This window comes from Tiliqua scincoides, chromosome 16 (assembly GCF_035046505.1).
Source record: "Tiliqua scincoides isolate rTilSci1 chromosome 16, rTilSci1.hap2, whole genome shotgun sequence".
NCBI classification, from domain to species: domain Eukaryota; kingdom Metazoa; phylum Chordata; class Lepidosauria; order Squamata; family Scincidae; genus Tiliqua; species Tiliqua scincoides.
Genome location: NC_089836.1, coordinates 7245476 through 7264525, shown reverse-complemented (window position 1 = coordinate 7264525; position 19050 = coordinate 7245476). Strand labels below are relative to the sequence as shown.

Here is a 19050-nt window from a genome sequence, read left to right as displayed (position 1 = left end):
TGTGTGCGCACTGAGGGAAGAAGCAGGATGTTGTCGGATGTTGACTCCGATCCTGACTGGAACGTTCTCCTTGCCTGGAGCGAGGGGCAGGCTGTGCCGGTCCCAAAGGAGGGGGCCCAGGAACTTCCTGGGATCTGACATGATCAGAACTGGCCCAGTCCTCACTTGGGGTGCTGAGGGTGCTCCGGCGGGCACGGGAGTGGCTGCTAAGCCCTAAAGACTGCGTCCCTGACACTCCTGGACACAGTGCCAAAGCCGGGAAGGAACAGGCCTGCGGCAGAAGCAGACCCACTGGCCACCAAGGAGTGTCTGGGAGCTCATCTGGATGCCCGCAGGACGCTTTCCATCCTGGTCTGAGCCTCAGCAGGATGATGCCCATCTCCTGCAAGGGGAGGGTCTTCTGAGCGTGTTGGGCCTTCCCTGCGACCCTCGGTGGGCTCTGCAGGGGAGGTCCAGCAGGCCTGGGCCCAAAGGAAACTGCCCTGGCTGGGGTGCCCTTCGGCGGGGCCACGCGTGAAGGCCCTGCAGCCTGGGGGGGGGTGGCACTGCCCGCTGCGGGAGGGCAGGGAGGAGGGGCGCGCTGCTGCTGCTGCCGGCGGCGCCTGCGAGGGGCACTGCGGCGCCCACGAGGTCTGCGCTGCTGCTGCTGCGAGGGGACGCGGCTGCATCACTGCAGTGCCGCTGCCTGGCTGCGGGCGGAGGGAGCGCGGGGCGGCGGAGCGGGCGCCCGGGAGCAGGAGCAGGAGCAGGAGCAGGAGCCGCCCCGGCAGCGCAGCCCCACCCCCGCCGAGCCGGCGCAGCCCGGGTACCACTCGCGCGGCGGCGGCGGCGGCAGCATCCTCGGGGGCTGCGGCGCGGGGGACGGAGCGCTGCCCGCCCTCCGCCGCCGCCGCGGCGGGTCGAGGAGGCGCAGCCCGGCAGCCGCCCGCCGCAGGGCCCGGAGCATCCCGGCGCGCACCTGCCCCCCCCGGGCCTGCGCCGGCCGCGGCTCTGCAGAAGGGGCGCCTCCGGAGCCAGCCTGGCAGCCCGCCCGCGGCAGGAGCATCGCCGCCGCCGCCCGCTGGGGTGGCACCAGCGGGCTGGCACCGTAAACAAGGCCCCGGCGCAGGAGCAGCAGGCGGGAGCCCGGCTGGTGAGCAGCACTGCGGGGGAGGGGGGGCAGCCGGGGATGGGGCCCCGTGGGGCCTGCGGGGGCTGGGCCTGCCTGCCTGGCCTCGCGAGTGGCACGCGGGCGGAAGGGCCTGGTGGGCAGCCAAGCCCCCCACGCCACCCCACAGGCCACAGCAGGGATGAGGCTCCGTGCCTCTAGGGAGAAGGGGGCAAGGCCCTGCCCCAAGGCGCTTCCATTCAGAGGAAGGGGTGCGTGTCAAGGCTGACCCAGGGAAGTCAGGCATGGCACAAGGTGAGACGCGCGGCAGACCCGGCGAAGGTGGCTTTCGAAAAGCAGCTTGAGTGGTGGGAGGGAGGCCCATCGCTGGCTACCAGCCATGATGGAGAGATGGCTGCTCCATGCCCAGGGCAGCCCAGCAGTGCCAGGTGCAGGCGGGAGGCTGGTTTCTCTGGTGCCTTGCTTGCTGTCATCAGCATGTGTTTGGATGCCCACCCGGCCCTCGGGGTTCTCGCTGCCTCCAAGCATGCAGGGTCCATTCAGATCCCCCACCACTTGCCCCTAGCCCCTGTGCCAGCCGCCATCACAAACACCCAGTGGCAATGGGTTCCACAGGCCGGTTATTTATTGCATGGGGAATTACTAGTTGCGCCCTTCCTTCCAGGGCACCGTAAATGGATTGGCCCTGCATTGCCCATTGGGCAGCCACGGGTGGCCGCTTAGGCAGAGAGGATGGAACACCATGGCCGAGCGGGGAATTCGAACTCAAGCCTCCCAGCTCCTTGTCTTGAACTCTGTTCGTGTCACAGTGGATCTGTTGCTAGCACAGCCGGTATCCAGATCCTAGGGAGTAAGCCTGGCTGAACACTGTGGGGCTTGCTTGCAAGTAAACAGGATCACCTGCTTTCAACGAGTAGCTTGTCCTGAGAGCAGCAATGGTGGGAATGGCAGTTCTGGACCATGTGCTTGCTCCTGCCTCTCCTAAGCAGGTCTTGCTGGTTGCAGCACCTTCTCAGACCCTGTGAGGCCAGAGGCAGTAGCAGGCCAAGAGGAATGAGCGCGTGGCCCATAGGAAGCAATGCCTCTTCACTTGACTTCCCTGGCAAGCCATTCCACTCCTGCAGTCTTATCTCCTCCACCTTAGGCTGAGAAGCTCACAGGCCCCACCGACAGAGGAGTGACCAGGCCTAGCTCTGCAGGCAGCGGCCACTGTGACAATTTGTGCTGTCCAATGTTTCCTGTTATCCAGGGAAACCACATTCAGCCTGCTGAGGAGTCCTGTGTGACTCACAGACTTCCGTTATTAACCAAACCAGTCGGCCCACATAACCTTCATCTTACTCTGGGCTGCGTTGCCCAACTCCTTCCTGTTCGGTTACATCTCCGTCCCGGCTGACTGTACGAGAGCTGAAAGTGCTTTGCGTGCATCAGTAACCGTGCAACAGCCCTGCAAGGTAGGGTTTGCGATGGTCCCCATTCTGCAGGTGGAGGGTGAAGGCAGAAGGAACGCCTATGGTTTTGTAGTGTCTGTGCTTGCATTTGGACCTGCTTGGTTGCTGCGTCTGCTGGCTTTCCAAGAGGAGAGTCCTGTGAAGCCCCCGAAGCCTGCATGCCCCGTCGGCCCAATGTCATTCCATCCTTTCAGCTTCTATGAGTCTGTTCTGCCGGAGGCCTGCAGTTCCCAGGGTTCCCCAGGGAGAGGATATGACTAATGAGCCGAGCCGAGCCTGGCATGTACATGTGGCTGCTCGAGAGGAAGGGCTGTGCGGGGAGCTGGCGAGCACTGACTGAGGCACAGCCATGCGCCGCAGCTCTTGACCACGTCAGAAGCGGCAGCAGAGCTTGGAAACTTCACCCATGCCTGGTGTGGGCTGTGTGTGCGCACCAGGTGTCAGATGTGTGAATGAGCAACCCGGTGCACCTTTCTGTTGTGGGATGATGATGACGTTCACTCAGTGAGAAGCCACAACCAAGCACTTTTTCCTCTCCCAAGGCCTAGCACAGCCTGCCCTCATTTCCTGTGCTCTTGATTTCTGGGGGTTCTCAACATGCTCAGAGGCAAACTTGTCCTTTCTCTAAGGACAGGCTTCTGGAGGAAAAGTCCATCAGGTTACAAGCCACGATGGGTATGTGCACCTCCTGATTTTAGAAGTGGGCTACCTCTGAATGCCAGGTGCAAGGGAGGGCACCAGGATGCAGGTCTCTTGTTGTCTTGTGTGCTCCCTAAGGCACCTGGGGGGCCACTGTGGGATACAGGAACCTGGACTAGATGGACCTTTGTCCTGATCCAGTGGGGCTCTTTTTATGTTCTTAGCACTCTCCTTCGGGAATGTCTGTATATGTTGCTGCACACGTACCTGCACATGCCTGATCTCATCTGATCTTGGAAGCTAAGCAGGGTCAGGCCTGGTTAGTACTTGGATGGGAGACCGCCTGGGAATACCGGGTGCTGTAGGCTTATACCATAGTCTTTCCAGACTGAAGGTTGCCAACCACGAGTTGCTGCACACCCATGCAGAGGCGTGACCCCCGACCTCCCTGGCTCTTCAGCAAGGAAAATGGGAAGGAACTGAGAGGCGCAGGGCCCCCCACTCAAACCCCAAATGACTGGCTGCAAAGTGCTGGGGCAGGGGGAAGATCACCCTCAGTGGTCAAGAGGGAAGCAGCGACAGACCCCAGTGCATTGTGGTAGGGAGGGCAGCGCAGGCTGTTGCAGTCGCATCAACCTACTGCAGCACACAGGGCAAGTGAAGCAAGACCTTTGATTGGATTGGCTGCTAAGGTATCACACTGTGCGAAGCCAGCTTCAGAGAGAGACAGAACTTTTCTCAGGTACAGCTGTTTGGAGGAAGGAGGTGTGGCCTGGTGGCTTTTCAGAAGAAGACAAGGCTTCTCTTTGGGGAAAGGAGGCTCCGGCCTCAGGGTGCAGGACATTCACTCTGGTGTTGCTTTGTTTTCCAGAGTGAGCCAGGAGGCAGGGCCCGTCCCCGGAGGAGGAGTTGGCGACTGCTTGGAAGAAGCCTCTGCCCCGTGCCCGAGGAGGAGGATGCGTTCCACCTGCGGCTCCTTCTCCTGGTGCCTGCCTCTGAGGAACGAGCTCCGCGGACGCCTGTGAGTGGGAGAGGCAGGGAAGTCAACGCTCAGGAATTTCCACAGCGCATTCTTCGGCTCTGTTGGGCTCTCCTGGCATGTGAACAGGAATCAAGGCCCTGTGGGAGAGGGCCGGAAGGCTTTGACGGCATTCCACCACCCAGAGCTGCAGCTTCAGCCTGACTCACCTGCAATCCAGGTGCTTTAACCCCGGGGGGGGGGGAGAAGCCAAGCCCAACCTGCCCCCGCTGTGCTGCTCTTCCAGCCAGTCTGTAAGGTGCAGTGCTGCAGGTGACAGCTCTGTTTTGGCACATCACAACCCTGAAGGCTCTGTTTGGCAACAGATTGCTACGACTTGGCTGCCGCGGTTTCTCCCGCACGCCCTCAGCCCCGCCACCCTGCCGCGTCAAGAACACGGGCAGAGCTTGGGGCCTGGCTCCACCGCCACCGTGACCCACCCAGAAGGCCCTGTGTTTGCCCCCTTTGCCCCAGGATGTGCCCCTGCTCCCGTGGCGTTCTCCAACACTGCCGCTTCACGGCCCACACGCGATTCAAAGCCTGGCCTGCCCCGAACCCCATCTAGCCTCATGCAGGAGACCCTTGGAGAACCCAGAGCAACGGACAGTAATGTTAAGAACCTTCTCATGTCATGTCTGAAAGGGCAGCAGGTCATCATCAAAATGGAGGCCATGAAGATCATCCACCCGGAGAAGTTCTCGGAGCTGCAGAGCTCCCAGTCGCGCTATGCCCCTGCGCCCCGTCGCGAGCCTCCACTCGTCGCCAAGCGGGCCTGGCCTTCGGAGTCGGAGATCATCGTCAACCAGGCCTGTGGGGACATCCCGGCTCTAGACAGTACCCCTGGCACCCTGGGGCTGTCACGGACGCCCCCCTTGCCCCGGCGTGAGCGGCTGTACCAAGGGCAGCGGAAGGGCAGCTCGGAGATCTGCTACCACCGCCAGCCGCCCCCCTCGGATGAGGTGATTGTGAACCAGTACGTGCTGCACCCCTCCACCCCGTGCGAGCCATTGGAGTGCCCCACCTGCGGCCACATGTACAACTTCACCAACAAGCGCCCGCGCATCTTGTCCTGCCTGCACTCGGTGTGCGAGGAGTGCCTGCAGATCCTCTACGAGTCCTGCCCCAAGTACAAGTTCATCTCCTGCCCCACCTGCAAGAGGGAGACCGTGCTTTTCACTGACTACGGCCTGGCGGCACTCGCCGTGAACACCAGTATTCTCAACAGACTGCCTGCCGAGGCTCTGGCTGCCAACCCCGTGCAGTGGAGCAGCGACGCCGACCGCAGTTGCTACCAGACCTTCCGCCAGTACTGTGGAGCGGCCTGCACTTGCCACATCCGGAACCCGCTGTCTTCCTGCACCATCATGTAAGCTGTGCGCTCCCTGCCACCTGCCCGCCCTCCCTCCTGGTTCCACCCGCACCCTTTCACACCAGCCTGCGCAGTGGGACCCTGTGCGAGAGAGGAGAGCACAGCAGTCGATCGCGGTGGGAGAGACTGAGGTGGGCCGGCCTCTTGGTCCACTGGTTGATGGCACCTGCAGCTGTCTGATTCCCGCAACAGCCCCTCTTCGAGCAAGCACTTGTGTTTCCACAGGGGGCAGGGCAATTCAGGATGGGCGGGCAGAGGGAGCGTAGAGGCACAGTTTGGGTATTCTCGGCAACAGGAGAGGAGAGACGGGTTCAGCTCCCCAACTGGAAGGCAGAGGACGGACCCTCAGGAAGAGTGGGGGGAATCTCTCAGCAAGAGCTCACGGCCCACGCTCGCATTCTCCAGCTCGCCCACTCTCCCTCTGTGCACCTAGCCCTCCGAAATTCATCTCCAAAGGCAGAGTCTCCTCCTTCCCTGCGGCTTCTGGCCCGAGAGTCCCAGTGGGGCAGCTGTGGCCACGGTCGTACTGGCAACCTGAGCAGGGAAGTCGCAGGAGCCAAGATGATTCGGGCACGGCCAAAGAAGGGGGTCAGACATCAGCGCACCGGGAGACCTGGGCCAGGCAGGGCCTGTGCCAAAGATCCAGTGCAGTGGCCAGTTTTGCTTCTCTAAGTTATTTGCCAAGGCTCCTGTTCTGTGGCCGGCAGAGCTGCTGTGCATCCAGCCACAGCTGCCAGCGAAAAGACAGTTGGTCAGTGGACTCCCAGCCGAGCTGCCTCAGTCCCAGTGCAGAAGGGAAGCTGCAAAATATATACAGACATGGTGGTGTTTCTTTTCTTTTCTATCCTCGTTTTGGAGGTTCTGTGTTCCTCACCACTGTTTCCGAAACTCGTCTTGTCTGGGACTTTGCCGTCAATAAAATGGGTTGAAGTTGCCATCATCCTTCTTGAGTTGTGCCGCGGGAGGGGGAGAGGAGAGCTGGGCCCAAGCCAGATGTTTGCAGGCGTGGCGGGCTGCATCCTTGCCCCCCCAGTTCTTGACGCACTTTGTCTCCCTGGGGAGGGGGATGAGAGCCCCGGCCTGCTCACTCCCTCTCCCAAGCAGAGATTTCACCAGTGGACTGGAGGTGGGTGGATGACCCTAAAGAGCTAGCTGGGAGCCCCCGCTGTTATCAGAGCCTGATATGCAAAGGCATTTCAGCTCAGGAGGAAGACCTGCTTCCCAGCCAGAGGAACAAGTATGCAGCGCTCTCTCTCTCTCTCTGCAGTGAATTCCGCCTCTTCTCAGTGGCGGGGGGGCAAGAGGGCACAGAGTGTCACCTTCCTCTTCTCTTGGGCTTGCTCTGTTGAAGGCTCATTTTTTACAAAAAGGGTTTCTGCTAAGTACAAATAAAAGCCATAACCAGCTAGAAGTCTTGTTAACAACTGAGTAGGCAGTGCCACAGTCATTGGAGCCAATTCATTGGGGTTCAGCCCCATCTGCATGTGGGGGAGAGAAGAGGCCTGTCCAATCTGGGGCCTGACTCTCTCGTGCGAGCATCAGAGAGGTGCAGCTACTATAAATGTTTCCTTTCAGAACCAGCCGACCCACACTCCACCCTACAGCTGCCCAGTGAAAAATGGTGGGATCTGCCACTGCGAACCACCGCAGGGCGTATTTGTTCAGTGGGTGATGTAGAGATTGAAATCCAAAGAGGCAATGGGGGGGGGGGAGGTTCAAAGCAGGATAAGAGACGGAACTGAGTGAGGAAGGCAGCTTCGAACGGAGCAAACCCGTGGCTGACCAGTTGCAGCCACTGACTGTGGCCAGTCTTACCCTGGAAGGGGTTATATATGGCTCCCAGCTAATCAGGAGACAGAGCCTATCAAAGAGCCATTGGGCAAAGAAGAAGCAGAGAAAGACAGGCCTGCTGGCCCTGTGTTTTCCAGCTCTTTCTGGCTGGCTGACTGACCAAAGCCTGCAGGGAGTCCCAGAGGGTGGGGAGCTAAGCCCAGGTAGGCTGCAGAGCCCACCCCAAGAGAAGTGCGTGGACTCGGGGAACGACAGCCAGTTCCCACAAACGTCCACAATTTGCAGAGCAAAAGGCCCGCAGCTTACTGAAGATCTGCCGTTGTGCTGGGATGCTTCCTCTTGGCCTGACAGAGGGTGCTTCCAGTGGCTGACGGAGGCAGAAGGACGCAGGGCAGCCTGCCTGTTGGGTACAAGTCAGGCTGGGAATGGGCCACAGTTGATGCTTCCCCAGCCCCACCAACTCCTCTGGCTGCTGGTTGCGAGTGTTTTCTACCCGGTCTTGTTAACCCCGAACTGAATCTCGCAAATAAAGATATACTACTGAACCAAACAGGAGTAGGCCTGAGCATCTCCATGGGGGGCGGGGGGGGCCACGGGAGGGATTGGGGCAGGGAGCCGGCCAAGATTGGGGGGTGCAGCCAGAAGTTCCTTTGGACACAGATTCCTGGTGGTTGACGTGAGTGTGCGACACCAGAGTGGTGGACAAGGAGCAGTGTCAAGCTCACGTCTATGCTGCAGGCTCGAACTGGTTTGGTGGTTATGCCTTCCCCCCAGGAAGGTGGGGGCAGGCCTGTAAGGGAGGATTCCCAGCATCCTCGCCAAAGTGTGATTCCCGGAGTGGGGGGGGGGAGCCCTGCTGGTTACACTGCTCTAGAAATGACATCAATTTGTAGTGCAGCCGTGCCCTGAGGACCAGTTCACACATTTGTTTGTTGCTTGATAGCTGCCCTCTGGTGAAACTGCAGTCAGATCTTCCACCCCAGGTGTGGACTGCAGAGTACTACAAACATGGAGTCCAGTCACACTGTGCAGTTTGTGACAGTGTTGCCTCACTGAGCGATGAAACATGCATGTGTGAACCAGCCCTAAGGGACACATTCGGGCCAGCCCAAGACCTCCTGGTGCCAAATACCTGGTGCTCCTTTTACCTGAGGATGCACCAACCTCTGGTTCTCCCACTCCGTGGACTGAGAAAGAAAGAGGGGGGTGGCACGAAACAGGAAGTGGGATGGCCTGTTTTCTCCTCCACACTTCCTCTTCTCTCACCTTCCTTTTCCAATCAAGGCAGTAGGAAAATTGAGGGGGAGTGGACTGGGTGGGCAGAGGTGGGCAGCCCCCCGCCCCCCGCCAATTTGCTTACTGGGGCAACCGCTTCAGTGGGCCGCCTTGGGACACATGAAATACAAAAAGCATGGAAGGAAACAGGAGGGCAGTGTGGTGTAGTGAGCAGATTTGGGTTCTGAAACAGACGCTCAGTCATGACTGCTCAGTAGCTTTGGCACGGTGTCGCTACGAGGGAGTGCAACTGTCCCCTTCCCAGAATCCCTTGCTTGGCATCAGCCCCCTCAAACCATGGCTGACCCAAAACGATCAGAGGGTGAGGAGAAATGGGGAGGGGGATGTGGCTGGGATTCTTGGCTGTGGCCAGCACAAGCTGGGATGTGACCCTGCCAGGCCTTGCCGACTGGGGTGATTTGGCCCTTCCTCGGCCTCCTCTCTCCCCCGCCGCTTCCTTTCCCAGCCTGGGTGGCTCTCAGCACCCCCCTTGTGTTGGCACCAAAGGAGCAGAGGGCAACGTTATTGATCGTCCTCAGCCTCTGCTGCCATACCGGAAAACGATTCAAGTTTTCAGCAGCAGAGAAAAGCCCCAGAAGGAACGCGTTTCTGGCAGAAAGAGGACGGCAAGGCGAGGATTGCGGAGAACAGAAGCCAAGGATGCTTGCCAGGAGGGCAGAGGTGCTCTCCTTTCTTCCTTCCTCTGCCCCCCCCCCCACAACCTGGGCAATCATCTCCTGGCAACGAGAACAGCACCCTTTGTCCTGGCACGTTGCAAATGTGGCTCACAAGCCTTTGGAACTGGCAGGGGCTGAAAAATTTGCTGCACTGGATTTGGTGCCAGGCCTTGCATTTAGACAGGCAGAGCACAGCTTTAAAACGCACACACTTAAAGAGCCTGCAACTCATGGTGGCTTCCAGTTAGGCCATAATTGCAAAGCGATGGAATCGTAAATATAAAAACACGTCTCTCTGCGTAGAGGGAGTTTCTTGGCACGGGCCCGTTTTGAACCCAATTAGCCTTCAAAAGCATCCCGTTACTGGCGCAAGATCAGAAGAGACCGCACATGGGGCTGCGCTCCACGCCCTCTACCGGAAACGTCTTCCCCCCTTCCCCATTTTAATCCTGCTGGCAAGAGCCATTCTGTTTAACTTCCAAGCTTGCATGCCCCATTGCAAATGCTGGTCGATTCTCCTGAAGGTATTGCCTTCCTGTCCTCCAGGAGATTGTCACCTGCCACACCACACCTGCATTCCTGGGGCTGAGCAGGAAAGAAAGCGACACAAACAGGAAATAGCCAAGGAGAAGCAGACCGATGCGGGCGAGGACAAAACAGGAAGGCCAACCGCTTCCTCGAGATGGTGTTTGTATGGCTGGCCACACGATCCAGTATACGGACATGCTGTGGTTTGGCCATTGCTTCCTGGAAAGAAGCCACCCCCCCCCCATTTTCTAGCCCAATGCTAGACGTGGACCACACTGGCCCAAATTTTGCATTGTGAAAAAAACTGACCTGCATAAACTATGCAAAGGAAATTGAACCTCCCTGAACAGAAGTAGTGTACCTAAAAACACCAAGAGCTGGGGACACATGACCAGGGAAGGCTGCCCCACCTGTGCCCTCCTTGTGAGTTTCCCAGAGGTATTGGGTTGGCCCAAAGAGAATGCTGGACTCAGGAAGCCTAAGTGGGACAATTCATTATCTCGTTCTGGTCTGCTTTTGATTAAGTTTGCGAAGGGTGTAAGGAGAATGACATACAGTATGTGGTCGCCACATCTCAAAAAGGATATAGTAGAAATGGAAAAGGTGCGGAAGAGAGCCACCAAAATGATACTGGGCTGGGGCACCTCCCTTATGAGGAAAGACTGCAGCGTCTGAGGCTCTTCAGTCAAGAAAGAAAGTGCCTGAGGGGGGGCATGATTGAATAGCACAAAATTATCCATAGGATGGACAGAGGGATGTTCTTTTCCCTCTCACCCAACACCAGAACCAGTGGGGCTCTCCTTATTTTCTTATGTGATCTCCCTGTGATTTGGGGAAGGGCAGAGTGCTAAGCATGGAACACCTCCCCACTGGAAATCTACCCCTCCCCCCAAGCAGGCACTGTCCACAGGTTTCCAAGTCTATTGTCACACCTTATGGGCTAGGAACTTGGTGCTTTAAATGAAAGTTGTAATGCTCAGGGAGGAGTGGATGCTGCAATGTCAGTTTACGTGCTGGCAGGGATAAAATTGGGGGAAAGCTCTCTTTACACCCCACCCAGCTGTTACTTCTAGAATTTGCTTCTCTGTGATAGAAGTAAAAAGAGGAAGCGGTTCCTGTGACGAAGCCGCTGGTGTGCTGAGCCATGGGGAGGTGCGATGGCTGCGGAAAGGCTGAGCCAGGGTGAGCCCCGGGGTGAACTCGTGGTTAGCAGTTCTTGGAACAGAAAAGCAGCAGCCACAGGCGAGTGGAGGGCTTAATCATGGCATCAAACTCGTGGAGGGGGGGGCTGCACTGGGACACTGGCTGGCAGTTTGCGACAGACCACGGGAGCGTGAACTTGAGGAACTCAGTGCTGCAAGAGATGGGTGGTGGCAGCTGGTTTAGACCATTTTAAAAGGGAACTGGGCAGGCCATTGAAGAGACCTGTCAACAACTACCTCGTCACTGTGATTGCCTGGAATCTCCAGCTTCCAAAGTAGTGTACCTCTGAACAAGAAAGCAATCTGTGGACAAAAAGAGTGGGAGGGCTGTCACACAGGCCTAGAGGGACTTGCTGATGTTACTTATGGGGGGAGCAACCCCCCCCCCCCCCACAGCAAGCATGGAAGGCAAGGAAGGGAGATCCATGATTGTGTGCCCAGGGATTCTACATTTCAATGCCCCCTAAGCAAGGGCTACTTTCTAAAATAAGAGACTCTGAAATTCAAACCAGTATGGAGCAAGAAGGCCCCAGGACCTGGGGCAAAATGCACTCTGCACATGCTTAGAGGCAGAAGGGCTTTGGGATCGCTCAAGCCCTCAACTCAACTCAAGCCCTGTTTTATTTAAATGTGCTTGTGAAGCAGTGGGATATGTGCTCGGCATCCTCCCGCAGCACAGCACCCTCTGCTGGTTGCCTTGGGGTTTGCAGACACTTGCTGTTTGAACAGAAACATTCAAGCCACGTTGCATCAATCCAGACCACTTAGTACACACTTATAAGAAAATGTTTCTGAGCATGTGGGAAGTGCCTTCTTCCAACTTGTTCCCTAACTTCAACATAAGACTGGTCAAGCTACACAGCAAGCAGTGAGGCTGCAGAGTGAGTTGGAGAAAGTCACATTTGGCATGCTCAGAGATGCTCTCTTTTTTACCTGAATACACATCTAACTGCTAGCACTGAAAGCAGATCGGATCCAAAGCTCCATCTGCTTATAGCCCATATGTCTATTTTGAGCAATCCTGAGTCTAGAGTGTCATCTCCAATTTCACCTGATTCTGGACTGAGTGCATCTGACCTTGCGACTCACCTATTTTTTTAAAAAAATACATGTCTATGTTATCATTGCTTTAAATCAGTGTTTCTCAAACTGTGGTTCGGGACCCACTAGGCGGGTCGCTTAGCACCTAGTGCAGCCACCACTGAAAATAGAGAGCTGAAAATACAGGTTACAGAGCTGCGAGGCAGGGTGGGAGAGAGACCTGATGCTTTGCCTGAAAAGGTGTGAAGATGGGATGCTGGAAAGGTGGGAGGGTTGTGTGGTTGGAGAAGGATCCAAGTCTGCCTTCTGTTTTGATTGCCAAGCTGGAATGTTTGAATTCCGAGCTTTGCAAATTAACAGCATGAGTTTGCTGTGTAATGAGCCCTTTGATTGGTTTGAAGCCTAAATTAATGGTGTCACTTTCAGCCCTGACATCACTTCCTGGTTAATTACATCCCTTCCGGTGGGTCCCAATAGGTCCCGATTCTAAAAAGTGGGTCCTGGTGCTAAAAAATTTGAGGACCACTTCTTTAAATTATTGCGGGTTTTTGGGGGGCTGGGGGTGGGGGAAGAATTAGTTTATTTGCTTTTGACTTTGCAATCCCTGCAGCTGGTGGCATAGAAATCAATCTCTATCTATCAACCAGCCAGTCAATCCTACCAAAGCTGGTGTGGATCAGATCAACCAAAGCATTAGAAGACCCACGTAAGGGGAGATGTCAACCAATAAAGAAGGAAAATGAGGTCTCCCAGTTCAGATTCTGTTCTGGTTTCAAGAGAAACATATGCAGACCTGCCTGTGTTCTCTCTCTCTCTCTCTCTCTCTCTCTCTCTCTCTCTCTCTCTCTGCCTTTCCTTGGTTTCCATCCTTGCCTAGATGGGTACCACAAAGCTCATGCGTGTTGCCAGGCAACTGCACTCAGGGAGAAACCAATCCCATCACCACCCTTCTCCCCCCCCTCCCATTTCCAAAACATCCCAGCACACGTGTTGCCTCACGTGGGCCTCCCTAGGCCTGCTCCCTCTAGCGGGACTGGAGAAGGCCGTATATGCAGGCCAGGCAGGCAGCTGGCACAACATATTAGAGGATGCGGAGCAGATCGGCGCTGCCTGCACATGCACCCCCAGAAGCACTTGCTATATATAGGCCTTCGGAAGGAAGGTTCTCGGGTAGCTGTTCTTCTTGGGTTCAGCCGCAGACCTGGCGCAGGACAGGCTGCCCTTGCAAATGGTATTTGGAGCTCTTTTTAAAATAACCCCAAGAGGTTGTCGAAGGAGGTCACCTCTGCCCTGCCACTGCAGCAGATCACGGATGGGGATTCCTGTTCTAAATGGAGTGCGCGATTTTACAAGGATGAATAAAGCCGCCTCCATTTCCAAGCAGGGAAAAACAGCATCTGGGTGGTTTGGTTTTGTTAAGAATACCACAGAAGAAAGCATTTGGCCTCAGCAAGCCAGGGGAGAGAAAGACCAGCTCAGAATCACTTGGAAAGGGAATGAAAATAAAATGGTCAGTTATTATCAGTTACTCTGATATAAACCCACATTGTCATCATGGTTACAGCAACTGTTACCCTGCACATGCCCAATCTCGTCTGATCTTGGAAGCTAAGCAGGGGCAGGCCTGGTTAGTACTTGGATGGGAGACCGCCTGGGAATACCAGGTGCTGTAGGCTTCTACCATAGTCTTTCGAGACTGAAGGTTGCCAACCATGTCATCGTGGTTAGGAGTCCACCACCTCTCACCCACCAGGAGTATCGTACAACAAGGGCACCCTAAAGGTCAGGGTGGGGGTAGGGGATGGGGTTGGGGCATCTTCCTTCCAAGGAAAGGCAAGAGCAGGAGTGTCAAACACAAGGCCTGCAGGCCAAAAGCACCCCCTAGAAAAAATTTATCTGTGTGCGTGTCCCCCCCTTATAACTGGGCTCTCCCATATCTTGAAAATATGAGCCTGTGTTTTGACTCTGTATGAATTATTGCTCTGGCTCCTCCCCTTCAGTGGGTGAGATGGGGAGCATCTCTGCAGTGCAGTTGAATAATTCAGTCTCTCATGCTACAGCTAATGTAACAGAACCCCCTGCCCAGAAGAAGCACTTGTTGCCTCTCTTATGAATGGATGCTTAGGGGGGTGCCTCCTTCCCCTGAAAAGGCACACTCAGGTCACAGAGTTGGAGCTGCCTGAGGGCATGGAATCGCACAAGATGAGCAGAGGGAGGTCCTCCCAGGCTACACCAGACACCAGGGCCGTTTACAATGACTTCCTCCCGCCCTCTGGCAGCATCAGTCCCTCTCTCACCGGGCAGGCAGAAGAGCCTCTGGTGTCCAGCTGGGTCACGCAGATGCTGCAAAGGGAACCTTAAAGGAACTGCCTCCAGTCTGTGCTTTGTCCCACTCCACCTCCCAGCCATATTTGGCATGGGAAACTGCAGCTCTCACAGCGGGAATCTGCGCCAGTCTGCCAGCCTGGGTCATGCACTTAGCAAAACTCCTAGTTCTAGTCTATCCATCTCTGTTGGACTGAATGTGAGGGACATCTTTATTAGAACACACCCAAATGACACAAAGCCACAAGCAGTGAGCTTCTGAGCTCTGCAGGACACTTCCTCAGCAGCCTGCCAGAGTCCTATGTGTGTTTGGGGCCAGTCTGACTGTGGACTTTCTTTTCCTAATGGATCAAAACAGCCCCCCGCGACTTTTAAATGTTATGGGGAGGCTGACCGTTACGTGCTAAGCAGGGGCAGGATTCTGCATGCTGAGACATTAGGCAAAGAACTGAGACTGCAGGCTGTTCTGAGCTGGGCTTGGCAGGGGAGAGATGGAGGCATTTGGGGTGAGTGGGTAAGGGTACCAGATTCATTCTCCAACTTCACCTATGACAGAGGCAGGTGACTGGGCCTGTGCACAGTGACCCAGGAACCACAATTTACCCCCTCTCCCAAACAGGGAAGACAGGGATTCAGGGTGAAGAAGAGCAGAATAGCCCTGCTGGATCCATCTAGCCCAGCTTCCTGTGTCTCCCAATGACCCACTAGATACTTCAGGGACCACACAAGAATATCTTGGTGCCGCTCCCTTGCATCTGGCCTTCAGAGGTGTGAATCCCAGGCAGGCTTCAGTGTGGGTACCTCTTATAGGAAGGTGCTGAGGCAGGCCATTGGTGAATCTAAGCCAGCATGGCCAACACAGACTGGCAGTGGCTCTCCAGGGTGTTGGGCAGGAATGTTTCCTCTGCCCCACTGGGGGAGGCTGCCAGGGACTGAGCCTGCTGGAACTATCTGCACGCCAAGGAGGTGATCTCCCCCCTGAGCCGCAGCCCTGTAGAACCGAGGATTGCAGGAGGACTTACAACCCTTTCTCGGCCTACCTGTGACACCCTGCAAGTCACCTGGACCTCCCTGCACGGACACCATCACAGGGCTCTTGCCCCGTCTCTCTTTCCAAGTCATGGGTTCAAAAAGACAACAGTGATAAGCAGGTGTTTTAAAGTTTACTTTTGTTTTGTAGCTTCACACAAGCCGGGAGGAAGACCTGGAGGAGGACTTCAGAACTAGCAGCATCAGGAGGCCATCCTCCAGCCAGCCAGTTCCCTGGCTACGATCCTTCCCCTACTTTGGGGCCCCCTGCAGCTCTTCCGCCAAGAGAGAGTAAGGCCCCCTCCACTTATTGGCCTCAACATTTTCCCACTGCCCTCAAAGCACCTCAGCCAGCAGCCAACATTCTGTGACTGGTCCTTAGTTCCAAGGAGGTTTGCGAACGCACAGGGCCAAGCAACGATGGTGGGATTCGCATAGCTGGCTAATGCAAGTCCTCCTTGGCGCTCCAAAGAAAGGGGGCAGCTGAAAGCCTTGGAGAGAACAGCTGGGCAGCTGTTTTGACACTTCCTTTTGGAGGGACCCCTTTCAAAGGGACTGGGGCAGCCACCCTCCCCTCTGCTCAGTGGCTGGAAAGGCCCAAGGCCTAACAGCTCAGTTCAGCAAGACTGCAGAGGAAAGACCAGCAAAGGTGCAAAAACGGGGGAAGTCTTGCCCTCTGTTCCCCGATAGGCTCTCAGATGCCTCTTTGGCTGAGCTGCCCTGGCACTCCTCCCCCCCCCCCCGGCAAGTCCTATCTGTCCATGATGAGGAAGAGCAACAGGAGCAAGACGATGGGCAAGAAGACCAGCAGGAAGCTAAGCATCTCGGCCACCAGCAGCGCCACCAGTGCCAGGCGGTAGCACCAGCGACAGCGGCGCTCCAGCCGCGACAGGCCACTGATCAGACAGGGAGGGTAGCGGAGGCAGGGCAGGAAGCCGATCATGCCGGTGGTATGGAAGCGCACCTGGAAGTGGTGCTCCAGGGACCCCCAGCACCCCGAGCGCCGGGGCGGCAGGACGTCCACGGCTGGCGTGGCAGAGACCGGGCTCGGCTCAGAGTGCAGCAGCAGCAGCTCCTCCTGGAGCTTGCAGATCTCCCACTCCATCATGGGCGTCTTCTGGCGGCAGATGGGGCAGCGCACCCGGCCGATGTCGGCGGTGGTGGCCACCTCCATGATGGCGTGCAGGCAGCGGCCACAGAGCACGTGCCCACAGTTCAGCAGGGCCGGCCTGCGCTGGCTGCGGTCGTAGAGCTCCGTGCAGATGGGGCACTCCTGCTCCTCACCGCAGGCCTCCTCTGCCAGGATGCGGCAGGGCTGCTCGGCCTTCTCCTGCTCCTCGCTGGCCGGAAGTCTGTCCTCTGGGAGAGGAACGTGCTCCATCGTCACCACCGTCTCCAGCAAAGGAAGCTCTTCTCCGGCTCCTGTCCTGCAAGGCTCTTCCTCCATGGAGGTGGCTGCGAGTGATGCCCCAACGGCCTTTTCTCCGGCTGCAGAAGGAAGCTGAGCTGGCTGGGAGCTGCAGGCAGCTGAAGAGTCCTCAGGATCTCCATGGGGTTTGCCCAGTTCCCTGTCTCCTCGCTCTGGGTTCCAGCCATGACTCAGGCCCTCCTCTGTGTTCCCTGAAGATGCAGGTGAGTCTTCCAGCCGGACACCCCCTTCACACCTGGGGAGCACGCTGGAGCCGGTCCCTCCTTCTCCATCCTCACCTGCACTTGCCTCCTTGCCAGTTCCTGTGGGCCGGCGAGAGCAACGCTTCACCTCCAGCACGACTGCTTGGCTGAAGGTGGCAGGAGGGGACGGGGTCAAGCGGACCCAGATGTCTTCCTTCTCTGGAGGTGACGGGCAGACCCCTTCTGAATCCAGGGGTGGCACTGCCATTCTGCTGTCAGTCTCTACCTCCTTAATCCAAGAGCCAGCAGCCGTGGGGCTCACGTCCACAATCCCCTGCAGCTCAGCAACAGAGACACACACAGAGCCTGCCGTGCTCCCATTTCAACAGGTTTTGAAATTCTGCCAGTCCCATTCATGGGAAGACCAGGATCCGAATCCCAAAGCTGCTCTTTATGCCTCCCGTTCGAGGGCTTGCTGGTCGCGTGGACCCCTACGGCACACGCCCGGAGCTCGGCTGGCTCCTTCCTCCTCCAAGCCTCCAGGCCGCTTCAACCCTCGCAGGCTGGCAGCGAGAGGCTGCGACTGACGCACAGGAGGCTGGTTGCAGCAGAGCTGGTTCCCCAACTTGCCAGACTGCACAAATCAGAGCAGGCAACACCACTTAGATCCAGGCACCTGCCAATCTGAAGGCTGCCACTGCCCAGGGGGCGGGGATGGCCTGGCAGGTAAAGCCTTCCTGGGCCTCCCAGGTGAGCCTCCCTTTCGTCTCGCGTGCGGTGAGATAAATGTCTGCGCAGAGCTCTTTGCACCAAGCACCACTTCCTTCCTCCCCTAAAGAGAAGCCAGGCTGGTTATGTTTTTGTTGAAGATAAGAGGCACCACAGGCCCCGTGTGATGGTGCGAAAATGTCCCACACCTGAGCCCTCAAGTTTCCTGCAAAACACACAACCTTTTCTTCTGGAGGGGGAAGGGGGGAAAGGAACGCTTTCCAAGCAGGTGTTTCTGCCCTGCCAAGCCTGTGAAGCTGCCTTTGCCTTCCCAGTCTGGCACAGTCTGCCTCCAACAGGTGGCAGCCAGCCCACCCTCAGTCAGAGAAAGGTCACTGTTCCTCAGTTGTTATTCTCAGCCTTGGAACCCGGGATCAACCGAAACGGTAGCAATTTGCATACCAAGCACGGAGCTGTGGCCCACACCAATTGACGAGAAAGTGGTCAGCCCCAAACAGAACCTCCACCCATAGGAATGGTGTGGCAGGTTCCAGGAGGAAACCACAGGGGAGGGCCTTTGCACACCCAGCTTGCAGGCTTTCCTGGAGGCCCGCTTGGCCAGCTATCCTTGGAAGCAGGCTGCTCGTCTTGATATGCCTGCCGTCTCATCTGGCAGGGCTACTCTTGCGTTCTCCACTTCCTTGATTCTCGAGGCCAGCTGCAGCCAGCCCAGACCAGCCATCCAGTTGCTCCAGTTCCCCTCCCTGACCCGAGGCGGCACATGGCCCACGCTCACTGCACTGTTCCACTTCCCAGGCAGGAAGGGAAGGAGGTCAGGACTGCCTGACTCAGTGGCCAGGACCTGCTGAATGCTTGCTCACTAGGGCACGTGGCAGGAGGAGGAACGGCTCAGCCAGGAACGCAAGACAGCTGCTCACCAAAGGCAGGGGATGGGCAGAGGTTAAACACTGGCCAGTCTTGGGTCAAAGCCCTCAGTCCTCACATTGAGGCACCTCCTGTGTTTCCTCCACCAGTCAAGCATCAAATTTGACTCTAACCAACAATGGCATCCTGCAACACCGTAATTGCATCCCCAGAGTTAGGAATATGAAGACCCTTTAGAATCACACAGTTGGAAGGACCCCCCAGGTCATCTAGTCCAACCGCCTGTGTATCTCAGGAAATCATCCCAGAGCAACTTATATTTCCTATCTCAGGAAATAATCCCAGGCCTTATATTTCCAGAAATGGGTTACATGTGTGTGTGTCCCCCATCTC

General features: G+C 56.9%; 1 protein-coding gene and 1 pseudogene across 1 annotated transcript; both read left to right on the top strand.

The window, feature by feature from the left end:
- Window positions 1-618: 618 nt before the first annotated feature.
- RNF208 (ring finger protein 208) lies at window positions 619-7926 on the top strand. The gene is made up of 2 exons (XM_066610672.1): window positions 619-1132; window positions 4070-7926. The coding sequence occupies exon 2, from the start codon at window positions 4786-4788 to the stop codon at window positions 5584-5586; it is 801 nt and encodes a 266-aa protein (XP_066466769.1). The 5' UTR covers window positions 619-1132; window positions 4070-4785; the 3' UTR covers window positions 5587-7926.
- Window positions 7927-13655: 5729 nt separating this feature from the next.
- On the top strand, window positions 13656-13775 carry LOC136635799 (5S ribosomal RNA; annotated as a pseudogene).
- Window positions 13776-19050: the final 5275 nt, after the last annotated feature.